Here is a 19165-nt window from a genome sequence, read left to right on the forward strand (position 1 = left end):
CAACATCACACACCTCAATATCACTATCTGTACTTCGAGTATGATCTTCGATTATCTTCGCTTTACTTATCGTTCTATCTCATTTATCTTCGTTCGACATGGTAATTATGTAATCTTTAATGTTTTAGAGATCATGTAATCAAGTATTAACGATAAATAAAAAAAAATTTAATATCTTATTGACTCATTAGATCCATGATTACATCTGAAGAAAATATATATACAAGTATATTTTCATAAAGATTGTAATTAAAAATTCTTTCGTACAAACTGTTAATGATGAAAATATTTTAACGGGTAGGTAGTACCCGAGGAATATTTAGATCTCACATTAATAAGTTACAGTGTATATTCTTCGAATCTGATTCAACGGTCATTTGCTATCCTACTTACAATCACCGATATACGTATCTGTTCACCCCAGATTTACCATTTCCATTTCAATTTCAAATTTGGATTTTTATCTATCAGAATCCAACAAGTGGCATAAAGAAGAAACATTGGACAAATTAAAAATTGTTAGAAACACACGAATTAACTAATTGAAATCTGTTAAGGATTCCACGCTAACTGTTCCTAGTTAACTGTTCCCAGCTAACTGTTAATTCCGTATTACATTTTATCGCAATTTAGTTTATTGTCATTTAAGTTCTGTTATTTATTTTACGCACTTTAAATAACGGGACACGTATACAAGGTTTCGACCTATCATATCGACCCATCTATATATATATTCCGGAACAACCATAGACACTCTATATGTGAATGTTGGAGTTGGCTATACAGGGTCGGAGTTGATTCCAAAATATATATATACTTTGAGTTGTGATCGACACCGAGACCGGTACACGGGTCACGATACGTATTATGTAATTCGAATATTATATATTAAATTATATATGAATCATTGAACCATCAGACTATTGGACTGCTAACTTTGGACAATTAAAATGAATTAAATTAAAATATTGATTATAACATATGAAACTAAATAATTCTTCAAGCTTGCCACTTGATTCCATCTTAAACCTCATTTGTATCTCGACAGTTACAATTACATTCAAATCTTTTCATGATTCTTGAAAACACTTCGATCGAAAAGTTGAACCAACCGCGCCTCGTTTACGGAAGGAAGATTTATGCATATAGTTATACACCTGAAAACTCTCGAAAACCGAGTCAACAGTTAACACGTAGCAGTGATAATTCCTTTGGTGTTATTATTACCCAAAATAACTTTGTAATCCCTTTCCAAAATTAGCCAATTTTATCACAGCTTCAACAAGTTAACTTCGACTTCTCAGAAAGGTTAGTCTCGATATATATACGTTATTCTTGCGCAGTCGCTACCGGAAAACCCTTTTATATTCCACCATACTACCATAAGCGTTTAATCATCTAAAAACATAATTCGCTCGAAAACACCTCGGATTGATAACCGACGATTCAGTTATGGCTGCATTAAATGCAGAGGAAACAGTAAATTCATAGATAGCCTAAATAGCCAAAAGTTTGATGATAAAGAAGGGAGTGTTAGGAACGCTCGATAGAAAATTTGGTACGAAAAAAAAAAATGGTTTGAGCTAACCGTGAAGGAAACAAAGAACAAATACAAGGACTGAACCTGTCTTCAAAGAATCCAAACGATTCAGTGCCTCCTGAAACCGTTAGTATGAACCCTACTCCTTATTCTAAACTTTTTCAGATGATATTATTCATCATCATCTTATCTTAGATATTATAAGATATTTTCATATTTTCCGCTATACATATTCTCCATAATTCTAAAGATATTTTCACAGCTATTCCTATCTGCAATCATCTATCTCCCCGTAATATCTGCGTTACAACATAAAAGAAACTGTGGTAGTTTCTAAATTCTGAAATCTTAAAGTTTAAAATATGAATGTTTTGAAGCAGTGTTGGGAACTGATGCGTGAATTAGTATAATATAATGAAACTTGATCAACTTCATTATATTACAGTAAGTCACGTTGCGTTTCTAATGGAATGTGATGATTCACAGTACCGTCATCATGTGCCATGTTACACGACTCTTACATTCTGTCCAATTCTCAAACGTATTAGGCACATATTGTCTTGATAGTTTTATCTTATCCAGGGTATTCTGGTAATCTGACAAATCAAAATCGTGCTATTACCATTTCTTTCTAAGAGCATTAGCTATGTTCATTCCAAATTTCATACCTACGAATTTCGGACCCTTGCTCGTTTGACTTGAGAACGAGAAGATATAAAACCCAACAACCACCCAGAATTTACAAACCGTGTATAGCAATGCAGATAGCAATATAGAGACACGGGAGAATTAGAAACACTATAAACACAAGAGTATAGTAGAAGTAAATAGATTCTTCTGGTGGTAGATGAAAAAGAAGAACGACAGATGTAAAAGTTAAGAGTATATCAAGAATCAGAAGGGGATGGAGCATATTGGCGAATGTTTTAAAGAAGGAATTAAGGAGAAAGAGTAGAAGATGTGAGTTGTGAAAAATAAGGAAATGAAGAAATGGATTTATAGTGAAAGATTCGACAAAGAAATCGAAACAGATTACCACATTAAATCAAGAAGATCCTGATCGCCGAAGAATCAAATCTTATTACGTAAGATTTTCTTTAAATCCCTTAAATTCCGGAAATCAATCCTAATCACGTCATCGGCTAAAACAATTCCATATTCACTCATTTCATTCTTTTGTGATAGCTTCACTCGTGCGCTTCACATGATCAAATCGTTTTATCCATATCTTCCAATAATAATAAAACTCTATTATTACCTCATATTCGTCATGAAAACATTCCTATTGTTATTTATGACAACCTCTACCAAATTTCGGGGACGAAATTTCTTTAACGGGTGGGTACTGTAACGACCCGGAAATTTCCGACCAAATTTAAACCTTAAACTTTATAAGTTTCCGAAACGATAAGCCAAAACCCTAATATTGAGTCTAGAAAGTTCAAAATTTATATTTGATAATTAGTTATCTTTTGACCAAGCCTGATGATTCACGAACCATTGCTGGTAACATGTGGGTATATAAATATGTGTATATATAAATATATGTATATATATAATAACATGAACATTAATAAATTATTATATATATTTGTTGTTATAATTAAATATGTAAAATAAAATACATTGTAATAGAAACTATTATTATGAGGGTTGAAAATAAAAGTTGGTACATAATTGGAATAAAAAGCTAATGGTTATGATAAATCTTTGTTTTACCTTTTCGAACTAAGTTTTTGCACTCCGTATATATAATTTGGAACAGAAACTAAACAATTTTTGGACCTTTTTGATCGGGTTTCAATCAGTCAATGAGTGAAATAATTAAACATACTTAATCTAAAAATTTGAGATTTTTAGGGACACTTTTATATGCAAACTGTTTAGCAGTGGACACGATATAAAACCCCGGGAAAACTGTCGGCAGAAGATGGCTCGTGTATTATTGATGATTCACATTTTATTTGTTGTTAGATATAATATAATTTATTATTATTATATTATCTTATCATTCCTACCACTTTCCATACATATGGACATATATATGCAATTGCATATCAACAGATGGATTCAATTATCACTACTAAAAACCCACTTACATTTCAGTTCTGTGTATTCTTCAAATAAACACAACTAACATGACTATTATATCACACTAAACCCATTTCTTTTCTCCTTGATCAAACCCGACACCAAATCCATGGAATTATTCTTGTTTCAATCAACAGGGGACTTGTATCTATTTTGTTTCGAAGTTCATCACCACTCTTGATAACCGCTCATCACGGTCGACCGTCAACCATCTTCAAGCTACCATCTTCAACCTTCTATCATCACCGAAACATCAACCACCACCAGAGGTCACCATAATCACAACCCATCACCTTGTCCTTCTTTTTCTTCGAAACCATCATCTCCCTCGTGAAACCCTCGCCATCGTAAACCTATTTAACCCATAACCACCGTAACCCACCACACCATCTTCACCACCTTAAAAATTCCTACTAAACCGCCACCTTCCACCGTATACCACCTCAATCTTTCCTCTCTTCTACTCCCTATCTCAACCGTCGGTTACCTTGCACCACACAACCACCACCAAGCCGTCATCCATCACCTCCGGCACTCACCCCACGCCACCGCCACCTTAAATTTTACAACCCATGATCACACCATCGTGATTCACCACCCCGTCACCACCTACCACACTAAATCAACCCCAAACCGACACATACTGTAGCCGTTATTCTGGTTTTGGATTTTGTCAAGGAGAAGAGAAAGGAAGCAACGAAATACGGGTTATGTTTTTATTCGTGACTCTATTTTCAAAAAGAATAATCCAGCTCAGTTGGTTCTGACGTGAGGAGTCAAGGAGGAGGTTGCGGGTTCAAGGGTTGGCGACTACATTTTTTTTTTCTTTTCTCATTAGCAGTGTGTTAAGAGCTTAGACCTATTGGGCTTGTTAATATATACGGGCCAGGATATTAAATCATTATAACGGGCTAGTAAAAATTTAACTTGGATTGGGCAGTTTGTTTTGGTTGGTCCAAGACCCACTTATGAGACATGGGTAAACGAGTATAATGATGAATTGGTGTTTTGATGGGTGATGACTTAGATGAAACATTAGCCAAATGAGTTATATAGTTGTAAGTTCGATTTAAATCACAAAAGCATAACAGATCAGATGGTTTAGAGGTGATGTTAGGGAACGAAAGGTCAGGTGTTCGAGCCCTGCCTGTGACATAATTGTTATTCTTTTTAAGGTAGTATTATTGTTTACTATTAGTCATTATTATTAATATTATTATAATAAGTATTAACATATAACATTTTTATTTATTAGTATTATCATTATTATAAGTATATATTTTTTTTATTAACAATGTTATTATTATTATTATCATTATTATTATTATTATCATTATTATTATTATTATTATTATTATTATTATTATTATTATTATTATTATTATTATTATTATTATTATTATTATTATTATTAATATATCAAATAAAGATTTTCTATGTAAAAATATATTATTAACATAAAGCATAACTATATTAATATTTTTGTAACAAATATTAATTATTTATTTAACATATATGAAATATATGTAGTTAATTTAGTTATTAATGAAACATACAAATTTTTAAAATAACAATTAAAAATAGTACCTAAATTTGTTCGATTATCATTATACGTGTTAATATATATACGTGATATAGGTTCGTGAATCCAAGGCCAACCCTACACTTGTTCAATGATGTTATATGTATTTTTACTACAAAATACAGTATGGTGAGTATATAGTTCCACTTTTAAACTCTAAATATTTTGGGCTGAGAATACATGCGCTGTTTTTATAAATGATTTACGTTATGGACACAAGTGACAAAAATTACATTCTACGTTGAGTTGTACCACTGGCATACTTCCCTGTAGCTTGGTAACTAATATTTACAGGGGTATTGTAAACGCGAATCCTGTTGATAGATCTATCGGGCCTGACAACCCCAACCGGGCTGGACGACCAGTTTTCAACGGTTGCACAGTACTTCGTTTCGTGACTACACATGGTACGGTGTAGTAAGATTTCATATTAAAGGGAATATGCGACGTGATTAAATGTTAAGTATGGTTACCAGGTGCTCAACCACTTAGAATGCTTTACATACACTTGCGAGTGTATTATGTTTACAAATATGAAATCTTGTGGTCCATTGTTATAACGCTGCTAGCATCAAACCTATATATCTCACCAACTTTATGTTGACTTTTTAAAGCATGTTATTCTCAGGTACGAACTAAGTTTTCCGCTGTGCATTTGCTCATGTTAAGGACATATCTTGGAATCGATCATTGCAATGGAACTAAATGTTGATGACTTCGTCCAGGAGGATTAGGACGGGTTGTTACAATTTGTTGGCAAGATTCAGCTCAAATGACAATGGAGCGGGATCAAACACATATTTTGATACCCTTGAGAAACTGCTGATTTAAAATTATTTTATTATAACGTTTTAAAACAAGATTTGGTTGATTATATATATGCAGGTCATTCATCAAATCCTCATAAAAATAAATCTCAAACTCGATATGTATTCCTAAATGGAGATACCACAAAATCATGGCGTTCTTAAAACAAACACTTGTTGCAACATCATCATCAAATCATGACGAAGTGATTGCATTATATGAAACTACTCGAAAATGTGTTTGGTTGAGATCAATGACACAAATCATTATTGATTCTTGTGGACTAGAACGCTATAAAAGACTAACAACTATCTTCACCAACAACTATATATGAAGATAATGCAGCTTGCATAATACAAATGAAAGAAGAGTATCAAAAGTGACTGAATAAAATATAAATACTGACGAGGCGCCAAAGCCATAGACGGTCTTAACGGTCATAAGTTTGATGGAAAAGAATGGTATGTTGGTAAGGCTCAGAAAAGACTACAAAGGAATAGGAATTGAAACAAGGGTTTGAGCAAACCATGAAGGAGACTGTAGACAAATCACAAGGGCTAAACTTGTACATAAAAGATTTAGATGATACAGTTTCAGATGAAAACCTCAGATTCTTCTCATATACTCAAGATCTCGTAAAAAACAACCAGATTAAAATGAGATACGTTCAATCAACAACTCTGCTGATCTTTATACCAAAGCACTGCCAACTGCTATTTTCAGAACACACGTTCATAATATTGGCATGAGACATGTTCAGAAGATGTAACAACTCAGGCGTTGCCTATTTGAGGGGGAGTCAACTCTATGCTGCACTCTTTTTCCCTTAGCTAAAGTTTTATCCCAATGGATTTTCTTTAGCAAGGTTTTTAACGAGGCAGTAATAGTTATTCTCTAATAAAATTGTCATCCAAGGGGGAGTGTTATAAAATATCTAGATTGTGTTATAAAATATCTAGATTGGATGTTAATTTTATTATTATTATATTTCTTGCATAGTAATATTTTATACTATAAATAGACATGTATGGTAACCATTTAAGGTGCACCATTTCTCTTGAAATATCAATATCAATATTTCTTCTCTCCTTCTTCTCTCTTTGTTCTTATAACCATTAAAGGTAGTTATAAGTTATAAGCCTACTGAATTATAACAATTATGTATATATTGTGAGTAGTAAATTATAAATGTATTAAAAATTCCATACACTCCCCTTCATTATTCTTTTCTTTCATTCTTTTACACCTAAAATAAAAAATGAGAATAACTATGACTCCTTAGTCCTTACTTTGTTTCGCACCCTTAGGAGAAGTCGAGAATGCAAATATTATTCTTACGTAACAGCAACCGATACGATTATATCCAGAATCGTCATGATCATATAAATAAATAAATCAAATCATTTCATTATTTATTTGTATCCATTAATTAAATTAATTGGTATTGGTATACGAAACCACGGCGGAGTTAAACTAAACAGTTAGTATCCATCAAAGGTTTCTTTTCTTCTTCTTCTTCTTCTCCTTTATATTTTGCAGTTTTAATTCTTATTGCTTGTTTGTTTGCTCATGGTTGATTCTGTTTCCTAATTAAGTTTCTTCAGCGTCTTTTTAATTTTGTATTTTCATTCGGAACATCTTAATTATGTACTGGGGTATGATATTTTAACAGATGTTGAGCACCACTTTTGTTCCTACAATAAGATAATAATTATAAAAAAATATATGGAGGAGTAATTAAATTAATGATTAATGATTAATGATAAGATAAGATGATATAATAATTCATAATTATAAATAAATAATTTTAATAATATAATAACCCTAATATATACTAATCATAATCATAAGGATTTTAAATTTTTAATAGTAATAATAATAGTAGTAGTTGTTGTAATAATTATAAGCAAATGTGTAATAAATATGTAGGTAATCTGTATGTAGTTAAATGTATGTTTGTTGATTACCAATTTCCACCATCTATTGTTACCCGATGATGAGGGTGTTGTTGTTTATCTTGACACATACTTTATACTTAGACAGCTCTTTTATACTTAGACAGCTCTTTGCAATTTCTGAAATCCGGGTTGCTGTACAAACCCTCTATTTGTATTACCCATCTAAATCTGAAATATATACTGCTATCTGTTTGTGGGTCCATGTCATCATTTTTGTTATTATCATTATCATTATTATGAATATGAATATGATATGAATTATGATGGTTGGAGAAGAATCAAAAATATAACATGGTTTTATATACTGGAGAATGCAAGTACAAGTTTAGATAGTCTCTCGATCACATGGAGAACGTTTAAATGTTGTGAATGGATACAACTCTTATATAGTCGGCAGTTGGTTGGAACAAAACTAAGGTTGTAGACAGATAGTACTATAAACAGTACTAATACATATTGTACTTATGTTATAAACCATAGGGAAGCAAGCCCTCAACCATAAATGTACCATCTGACACATCATTTGTAGTTAATTAAAGTAGTTTTGATCAAGAAATGCCTCGATGTTATTCTTGGCAAATGGTGTAGGTCGGCAGAGACATCAAACCTTGTCTTTCCTTTTGGAAACCCACCCTGTATGAGTCGGATGCATGTAAAATATCTCCACCGAATAACCCCACGTGATATGAACGAGTATCATCCCACTTTTATTACTTTAATCAGTCACGATTGGATATAGATGACACCGTCCTTCCAGTTTTCAAGTGTCATTTTGGAGTCAGTCTGATTGGATTTTTTGTCCTCTATGATTGTTTCTTGTGATTTTAGTTATAAATAACTAATGTTATATTTGGTGTTACTCACCTACTCCCCCCTTTTTTTAAACATAACCCGACTTTTTTAAAAGGCACTCACCTATTGGCAGCTGCAAGTTTGTACAAGTTGTGAAGTTGGTTCCTCTACTCCACTCTGAATTTATAAAGTACTAAATATATAACTGCATCATCATAGATTAGTAATACTAGTATTTTTGTAAGATTATGCTATGAATATACAACTTTTCATGTGAGAAAAAGGACATAAACTATTTATGGATTATTTGATGTGTCACCTGAATCTGATAACCTTTTTTTTTTTTTTTAAATTGTATACGCAGATACCTAATTCGATTAGATAATAGTAATATAATATAAGATCAATGGCTTGTGGGCAACTGAATAACAGTGTCTTATATAATAATGGGCTGGCAACTGAAAGAGGTGAAAGGACCAAAATTGAAAAACTATCAGTCGGGGTTGGTGATTCATTATTTATAAACACCAAGCGCAGGAGGTTGAGATATGCATCAGCAGCAGGTGTTGTAGGAAATAATTCCTCTGTTTTATCAAAGATGATGCTGCATTCTTCAGTTATTCATAACAGGAAGCGTGTTTCTTCTGCAATAAAAGGTGGACACATAAATTCAGATTGTAATGTGCGCTCTTCTGAATTTGAAGAGAGTACTGTCACACAAGAGAATGACGTCTCAAACATGCGAGAAATTTATCCGTAAGTCCTCAACATTACATTTAATACGTTATTTTATCTGTAGACACTATTATGCTGTAACAAATATTTGACGAGTTCATGTAAGGGCACACATATCTGCTTGTGGTCCTTATCTTGCCTTTGTACGTATTATCTGCATTTGGTTACATTCTGGACATAATGCTGCCATTCAAACATATGCCTTGATTGCTTGATCATTTGAACGTCATATAAATTTGCTTATTATTTTGGGGAGGGGCTGATGAAACGTATAAATAAATCGTTAACAATACATACATTCTTAATGATGATACTGAGATGCTAAAATGTAAACCAATGTATATACTTCTTACAGAAACATCAACAGACAGGTTTTGTTTTTTACAATTATTTTGTTGCATACTTTGGGATCTTGTAACACGTATGTCCTAAAAGAGATTATGACTTGATTATGACCCATTTGAAATGAAAAAGAGAGTTAATGGATTGATATGTATTAATTATAGTCATACGAATTATCTGTGTTATCTATCTATCTATGCATACACAGGGACTTGCTGGGTGTTGGTTCAACGGAGGAAGGAGAGTTGTTGTTGATTGAGAAAGAACGTTCAAAAAACATTAAAAAGGAGCTCATTGGGCTGTCATTACCCGCACTTGCTGGACAAGCTATTGAACCTATGGCCCAGTTAATGGAGACGGCTTATATTGGTAGATTGGGTAATTAAGCATCCTGGTTTCATATTAATTTTAATTTTCTTTTTTTTTTTACAAACGACAACCCTACAACCGACACGACATATTATTTTATGTACAATAACAAAACATATATACAAAAAGATTGTCTGCAATGCAATGATAGTTGGACCCACAAGCTCTTGGTTGATGGGCTCTTCACATGGTGATATTGACAGGCCCAGTGCAGTTGGCATCTGCTGGTGTCTCCATATCAATCTTCAACATTGTTTCCAAGCTATTCAACATTCCTCTCCTCAGTGTTGCTACTTCTTTTGTGGCTGAGGATATTGCAAAGAACAACAATACTAGTAGTAAGCATACCTTTTTTTTTTTTTTTTTTAAAAAAAAAAAATAGTGATTCAAAAAACAAATTTACCATATCATATTGATTCTATTTTGCGAATGGATGAAAATACAGGGGATAATTCTGAGCAAGCAGAAAGAAAGCAACTAGCTTCTGTGTCTACAGCATTGCTTTTGGCTGTTGGGATTGGCGTATTTGAGGGTTTGGCTTTATATTTTGGATCAGGAGTCTTTCTTAATCTCATGGGTATATCATCAGTAAGTAAGCCTTACACTAACTACAACCCTTGTTCTCAACTTATATTATATACTATTGAGGTTTAATGGACTTGTTTTAATTTTATAATCAACTTCCTTATCAATTCAATTAAAGGTACAACACACACACACACACACACACAATTAGCTTCATATTTATCCGATATGTAGTATGTAAATCATAATTAAGACCTCTTGGTTAAAAAGTTATGTCACATGTTTATTAGTTTATAATAGTAGTATAATTGAGAATTTAGTTTATATGTAGGGGTATGCTAATAATTTCAAGTAGGTTTTTCAAATACTATGGGCCCGTTTACTTTTTTTTCTCATTAAGTCCAATATGGATATAGATGTCAGAATGGGTAAGGAACAAATTTATGTAGTAATCAGTGAATGAATAATGTTGTTTACTTTTTATGGTGAATAAACGGTCTGAATTATAAAATTGACTATTTTACCCCTAAAATAGTTTTTTTTCTAATACTATTATTATTGTCTTTATTAAATAAAATATCTGATCGTATAATTCATGTAATATAATATACAGTAGTATTATTTATAAACACTTATCCATTTCTGTAAACAAAATATAAAAACATCTAATTAGCTTTTTCTTTCGTTCACGCATCCATGGTATTTCTAGATTTGTTCACACGGATGCATTTGTAGCAAATTTTTTCATAGTTGGCCCATTTTGTTGTTTCCTACCGGCATGTGTAGCTAATTGATGATCGGTTTTTACGGTTTTTCACACTTCAGTTGGTAGGGGTTTTTTTATTACGATTTTGAAAATCTGATTTTCTCTCAAACCTTTTTGTCTAATCTGCAAATCACAATAATTTAGTTTTCTTATTCAAGTTCTTCACTTTCGAGATCTTCAACTTCGATATTTAGATCTTTGATTTTGAGATTTTCATTTTTACGATGTTGTTCCTTTCAAGAATATATTATTTGATCCATTATCAATTGAAGAAGATATCTTCAAAAAGAAGAAAGAAAGTCAATTGTAGAAGATGAAATTTTAGTTGCTAAGATACAAGGGTAGTCTTGGAAAACTAGTGTAAAAAAACATCAATATGCAGAGGACAGTGATTTGTTGACTGTCCAATAATCTCTCGATGAATACCCTGGTGAGCCAAAAAGTCCTAAAGAAACAAAGAAAAAAACTGACCGAATAAGACTTCTAGGACACACAGCTCATTAAGGTGTTAATAAACAGGCCCTATGTTATGTTAGGTGCAAATTAGAAATTTCCTTCTTATAAAAAACGTCACAAATGTATTATATGTTAGTTTAGATAACCAGCCGGAACTTTGAAATAAAAACACTAGAAGGTATTGAAACCACAAATGCCAATTCAATAGACTTTTTTAGTGCTAATTGAGCCCAAGACTACAGTAGAAATATACTTTTGAGCTTATCTCAAAAACCATGTCAGCGTGGACTGATAATAAAAGTAATAATTATGAGAAAATTGTAGTTGTTGTTCATCCGCTTTGATCGTTGATTTTGACGTTTGTGGTTGATGCGATAAGTAATGAATAATAAGTTGATTTGTTACAACAACAGGCTTCATCGATGCATGCTCCAGCTCAGCGATTTCTTTCTCTTAGAGCCCTTGGTGCTCCTGCAGTAGTCCTCTCTCTGGCTCTTCAAGGAGTTTTTCGTGGCTTTAAGGATACAAAGACCCCTGTATTATGTATAGGCAAGTTTTTCGTAATTTTGTGTACCGATTTGGTTGATCATGTCAGTTTTCATGCAATCATCCGATCAGTGAATTAAAGTGAATTCTGATTAAAAAAAAAGAAAGATGATTCCATATTTCCATGTTTTCTAATAAATTCCGTATTGGTTCATTTTTTGTTGTTGTTGTTGTTGTGCAGGCATCGGTAATTGTTGTGCTGTTTTTTTGTTTCCCGTGCTTATGTATTACTTCAGATTAGGTGTGAGTGGAGCTGCTATTTCTTCTGTTATATCACAGTATGTATTACCATGTCAATTTTTTTGACGATATATATATATATATATATATATATATATATATATATATATATATATATATATATATATATATATATATATATATATTATAATGTGAGAAAATGTTGTTCACAACCCCCAAATAAGCTGAAGTGCTTATTATTACTAAAAAGCTGTCAGATGACTATTTGATGTCCTTTATTATGCTATAATGGTAATTCTGTTAACTTGTTTAAGGTATTCAAAAACTTAATGCTGTTGTTTGTTTGTTTGTTTCAGATACATGGTGACCTTTTTAATGATATGGCATCTTAATAAAAGAGCTGTATTACTGCCTCTAAGGCTGGGAGCACTACAATTTGGTGGCTATATGAAATCTGGTGAGTAACAACAACAACAACCACAACAGGTCATGATTTCTTTCTTATTCTTAGCAGCATGAAATGAAATGTTTTTAATTAATTCTATGGTGTTTTATTACCATACTTATGTATTTAGGTGGTTTTCTGCTTGGAAGAACTGTTGCAGTACTTACAACCACCACCTTGGGGACATCAATGGCTGCTCGGCAAGGCCCTATTGCTATGGCTGCTCACCAGATATGTCTCCAAGTTTGGTTGGCTGTTTCACTTATAACAGATGCACTTGCAGCCTCAGGTCAGGTATGTTTATGGTTCCCATAGTTTTTGAATAATTTATTGTGGTTTTTTGTGCAGTGATTCTTACTTTTTTATGAAAAAAGGCAAATACTCACAACCCCCTCACTTATCACGAATATATACACATTTGTCCTAACGACGTGGGAGTAACTCAGTTTGATTTTTTTGTTTTTGATTTAGGCATTGATTGCTAGTTCAGTTTCGAAAGGTGACTACAAATCTGTCAAGGATATCACATACTTCGTGTTGATGGTAAGTAAATTAAAAACTCCTATGAAAAACTTTGTATTTTTAAAGAGAGCTAAATTTGAGTTACTTTTGTTTGTTTGTTTGTTTGTTTGTTTGTTTGTTTGTTTGTTTGTTTTATACTTGTTTGGCAGATTGGTTTGGTGATGGGTGTTTCTTTGGCCGCAATATTGGGCATATCCTTTGGTTCTATAGCCACACTCTTCACTAAGGACTCGGAAGTATTAAGAATTGCTAGAACCGGAGTTCTGGTAAACTTTGTACATCTGCTTTTCCATTTTAACAACTTTTATTTATTTATTATGTCTCTTACGCCTTTTCTTGTTGTTGTTGTTGTTGTTGTTGTTGGGATCCCATGAAAAAAGTTTGTGAGTGCTAGTCAACCTTTGAATGCTTTGGCTTTTATCGTTGATGGATTGCATTATGGTGTTTCAGACTTTCCATATGCAGCTTATTCCATGGTACGCTTTTATTTATACTGAAATGAAATGATGCACATTAATTAATTAATATTAATATGATTACCTTAAAAGCATTGACTAATATTCGTTCAATGAATTGCTGCAGATGCTTGTAGGGGTTTTATCATCTGCATTTATATTCTATGCTCCTTCGTCTTTTGGTCTCTATGGCGTTTGGTCGGGTTTGACTCTCTTCATGGGATTGCGGATGGTGGCAGGGTTTATCAGGTTTGACTCTTGTCCTCCTTTGACATGTTAGTCTCTAGATGTTTATATGGTGGACCAAAAACATGGCAACAATATGTGATGATGACAATGGGTAAAGTAAATAGGTAACCATAGTTGTTTTGTAAGTTGCCAACAGTGGAAATGCTATAATACTTCTGTTTTTGGTTTTGCTTAATGTTAGTTTAAGGCGTCCGTGTTCTGATCAACTTTTCTTTTGATTAGATTATCAACCAAGGATGGCCCTTGGTGGTTTCTGTATCAGGACCTGAATAGAGCTAAGGTAGATGTTTGTTCTTTTGCCTAATCGAACCTGTTGCATGTTTTGTTTTGTTTATTTGTCTACGTAGGCTAATTTCAACTTATTATTCCAGCTTACGCATTAGAAGGAGGTTTGAAAATAACACGGATACACAAGGGAATACTGACTGCTGATATACATGCTGAATGTAAGTTGATTTTTTTGGCATCGATGTCCAATTATACTAGGTGATTAGTTGAATATCTAGCGGGTTAACTTTTTCTTCTACTAGTGTGAAGATTGTAAATCGTGTAGTATTTAACATACATGATCCTTGTATTCTTCTCAAGTGAGTGTAATGTGGCTATAATGGTCTTGCAGGGTTAGAGAAAGTAATTGAATGGGTCCATCCATTAACATGTTTTCTTCAAGCGACTTGTTCTGGAAGGATATGAATTATATTTGAATTTAATTTATGTTAATAATCGTAGACAATCATACTTTGGATGTTAATTATTTTAGCAGTTGTACTGTACATACGCAGAATCCTACTCTGAGCTCCTCTTTGGCTCTTTGCATAGACTTTTAGGCCTTTTTTTAACAGTAATATGTTTTTTTCTTTTTCTTTATGCGGTTATCATGTCCTATTAGATTAGATTTGAATAAGACGATACATAAAAATCACACATTTTCGTTCTGGTTTCCTCTTGTACCTCCTTTTTTGACGTCAACTATTGATGCATACATATACAGGCATTATGCTAAGCAGTCAGTCATCATCACCTTGTAATCAAGAAAGATAACTAATAATGTCTTGGTTGTAGTTTTTGATATTGGTCTAGTAAACAAAGTCGGTCCATCCCCTACCTCACATAAATCATGACATACAAATCATCCTATGTGTCACACCCTAAGAATACTCCTACTATGCTTACACGTGTCATTCCCTAGGTTTATTCAGCTACGTTTTGTTTTTTTTTTTTAAAAAAAAAAAAACATAAACGGTATAAGAAAAATAAAGAAAAATAATCTCTCACACCTACACGAATTCAATCTGTTTCCCTCAGTTACCCTAATCTAATTGTTCTTCTTCTTCAATCTTCTCAATCGCCACACATCTAAATCTAAATTCCATTCACGTCGATTTTATACGTTTTAAATTTGGTTTCACACGATTCACGTCGACAGCATTTGCTCCGATCCTTTACCGTTTGCTTCAACCCTAATTTATTCATACGGATCTGTCAGGTTTTGATTAATTTGGTTATTTTATATCTTCAATTGAATTTCACGTGAACTCAGGTACGCCATTCTCCTTTGATTTAATAAATTAGCAATCCTTACTAATTCAATTGAATCTGGCCATCTTTAATTCACATACTACTGTAAATTAATTTAACCTACTTTCGTTGAATACTTGTGCAATATTTAATATCGAAATTTCTTGACCGTTTATTACGGTATATGATTTAGTGATTAATACGTAATTTGAATGAAACTTCGTTCTTCGATTTAATTTGCGAATTTCGAATAAAAATCATTCTTCCATTTGGTAGTAATTTGATTTATTTGATAATTCATTCAGTGGGTACCCAAAATCGACAGTGACCAGTCAGGATCTAATTACTGAATTTCCGTTCAATTGAATCAGAGGAGAGGTTTTTCTATTGTATTTTGTAATTTCGAAATATTTTTGTAATCTTCGTTCAATTGTATATCAAAGTTGAGATTTTCTTTGTAATATCCCTTTATATTGTTTAATAATAAAACCTAAAACCAATTATTCAATACATTTAGGGATACATAATTAATATATTTGTTTGTTCTGTATTCTTTTTTCTTTTTTTTTTTCATGTACAACTAAAGAAGTCGTTTATAGCATAATCAGTTTATTTTGATGCAGACCGGGGAGAGTAAAATTGTAAGTTTCATTGAATTTGTGATATTGCATTTTATTGATCTTCATGTCCTTACAACTGCAGCACATATTGTTGTTGCATTATTCGATGTGTTGTTTTTATAGTTTAATTAGAATCAAACAAAGGTTGTGTTTTTTGTTAATCTTTGACGCTATCCAGATGGCTATTGGTTATGTGATGCTGCTTTGTTATTATGATGGGTGACACTTTTCTTTGACACTGTCTCATAACTAAGGAAGGTATTTTAATCATACTAATAGAAGGAATTTGTTTTCGAATTGTTTGCAGATACATGGTTCAATAGTTGGCGAAAATAGTGCAAAGAGAGCTATTGGCTTTATGCATTTTTGCAGACACATGGTTTAAGAGTGTGCATATTGTATGCGCGCCTTTTTTACATTATCTTTTCTCATACACTAATTTTGCATATGTTTAACATTTACATTTGGCAATGAATATGGATGGGTTTTTGTAGTGGTAAGGAAGCAAGAAGGCACAAAAGTTCATTGGAAAGGTAACATCACTCAGGCTTATTGTCGGGTTTTTGCAATATCAAGCACAAGTGATTAGTTTCAACCGGATGGCAGAAATGGTATGTATAATTCACTAATTTAGGAACCTGTTATGAGCTTTCCAAAATGTGTCGGTTTTTATTCAGGTGAAATGCTGGTAAATCAGAATGATAAGTAAGGCTCCTTAAGCTGATGGGGCAAATCATATTGTTTATGAAATAAGCTTGAAAGTGGATTTACCAGTGATGAGGTTAGTATTTGTGATCTATGCTTCTAATGCGCCTAACCTTATTAGATTTGATAAAATGCCAATTTAAAGTTTTTTATTCTTTTTCTCTGTCGTTTTTTTTCCGTCGACTAATGAAGCGAGGGTTGCTATGATTGTTCATTCACTTAAGTTTTTTGTACTTTTCTGCAATTTTATGGAGGTTTCAACCAAGAAAGTCCCACAAAAGACGTATCACACAAGAGAGTCCCACAAAAGAGATTAGGGGTTGATTTTAAGTACAAAATAATAGTTTTAACATTAATAATTTAAATCACTAAAAGAAATTACATAGGAGGATATCTACTTTAAAATTATACGGTTTGGCAATTTCTAACCTATTCCCATTGGACACATCCCATGCATAGCTAAATTGAATGTCTTGATTCAACTTCTTAAAATAAATCTTAACCTAAATTGAGTCATTCATTAGTAAAATGGGTTGGAATTGACTGTTCAACCAATAGTTATTCTTGATGATGTTTTATGTACTAACTGTGTTACCCTACTGTTTCATGTTATCCTTTTTAATTCAAAGTCGGGCGTTAGGAAGGCTTTAAAAAAGATGCAGAATCATGAAGAATAACATTGGAAACAGTAGAATCTGCCTACAAGTGATGGATTTTATAACTTTTCTTCGTATATTAAACTTCGAGAAACTGTTAGTAAATCTATCGGGTAGATGCCTGCACTGTTTTGCAGATTCACAGCGTTTATTATCGTCTAAGTTATAGTTACATTGTATTCAATGTAGGCTTGCAGTTATCCTCTTTCGGTCGACCTACATACCTTCTGTTGGATTATGAAATTTTTTCCCCTTAACCTATTTACATATAAAATCTCTCTATGCTCCTTTCTCTTGAATTTTTTTAGCCTGGCTAACCTATTTTTGCTCTATTACAGTACTTATATGACCTGGATATTATTCTTGAAGGTGGACATTGGTCTTGAAGGTATGACCCGTTTAATGCTATTATTAAAGATACTAGTCTCAATAAGCATGATTTTGTTTACTTTTATTAGTATATACATGCAAATGTTTTATGTTTATCTCAAAACTAAGTGAAGTATTTAGTAGATGAACTATAGCTTATTGATTAAAAAGTTCAATTCTAAAAGTAGATAAATGTTTCTTATCTTTCATTTTTTTTACTCAACTCAATAATATATTTTTGACTAATAGCAAATATATGAAAATGGGGTTTTTGGATCTGATTGTTTCTTTCGATTAGCACTTATTATGCTCTCAATTGATTTCGGTTAGCAATATTCCAAACGGATATAATTTATATCATCTATGGTTTAATTGAAGGAATGTATGCATCTTATAGTTTCTACGAAGTAATATATTATGAAAGTTTCATTGTTATAATATGTAAAGTGTTATGATTGTCCATTTCGACCCTTTGACCCGTTTGACCTACTTTTTGGTTACATTGGAAAATTATAACATAGGACATGACCGTTAACATGTTGTAAAAGAAAAATACAATAATAGTTATATAAGGGCCTACACATCATGTACTAAATGTTGATTTTGTGCTACATTAATTTTCAGTGTGGATGTTTACACAATATTGTTCTTAAATTTTCACCAGGACAACATCTACATGTATTCATAATTATTGGATAATTACAATACACATTGTTTCGGAATATAGATGACAAGAATGTTTTTTTCCATATCATTGACATGTAGTTGTTTTAATCAAACTGTATTCATTTTTATACTGTCATGGAACAAGTACATGAAATTTAATCAAACTGTATTCATTTTTATACTGTCATGTAGTTGCATTGTAAGTGTATTCATTCAAAGCGCTTACGATATTGTATTTTTCAATAAATTT

The 19165-nt window shown here is 32.4% G+C and overlaps 1 protein-coding gene across 1 annotated transcript; it reads left to right on the forward strand.

Annotated features, from left to right (window-relative positions):
* The first annotated feature begins 7316 nt into the window (after nt 1-7316).
* Nucleotides 7317-15312, forward strand: LOC139851960 (protein DETOXIFICATION 45, chloroplastic-like). Its single transcript, XM_071841156.1, has 16 exons — nt 7317-7517; nt 9135-9526; nt 10056-10225; nt 10420-10554; nt 10662-10804; nt 12377-12512; nt 12691-12787; nt 13067-13167; nt 13286-13449; nt 13627-13698; nt 13827-13943; nt 14058-14153; nt 14260-14381; nt 14604-14661; nt 14753-14827; nt 15001-15312. Exons 2-15 carry the CDS (start codon nt 9177-9179, stop codon nt 14762-14764), a joined length of 1773 nt encoding a protein of 590 aa, XP_071697257.1. The 5' UTR covers nt 7317-7517; nt 9135-9176; the 3' UTR covers nt 14765-14827; nt 15001-15312.
* The last annotated feature ends 3853 nt before the right edge of the window (nt 15313-19165 follow it).

This window comes from Rutidosis leptorrhynchoides, chromosome 6 (assembly GCF_046630445.1).
Source record: "Rutidosis leptorrhynchoides isolate AG116_Rl617_1_P2 chromosome 6, CSIRO_AGI_Rlap_v1, whole genome shotgun sequence".
In the NCBI taxonomy this organism is placed as follows: Eukaryota; Viridiplantae; Streptophyta; class Magnoliopsida; order Asterales; family Asteraceae; genus Rutidosis; species Rutidosis leptorrhynchoides.

Bases quoted from the DNA above. Each gene is read 5' to 3' on its own strand.
- LOC139851960 (XM_071841156.1), top strand. From the start codon at position 9,177: ATGGCTTGTGGGCAACTGAATAACAGTGTCTTATATAATAATGGGCTG. The intron at 10,555-10,661 runs GTAAGCATACCT...ATGAAAATACAG, and splicing joins AAAGAACAACAATACTAGTA to GGGATAATTCTGAGCAAGCA. The intron at 13,699-13,826 runs GTAAGTAAATTA...CTTGTTTGGCAG, and splicing joins TCACATACTTCGTGTTGATG to ATTGGTTTGGTGATGGGTGT.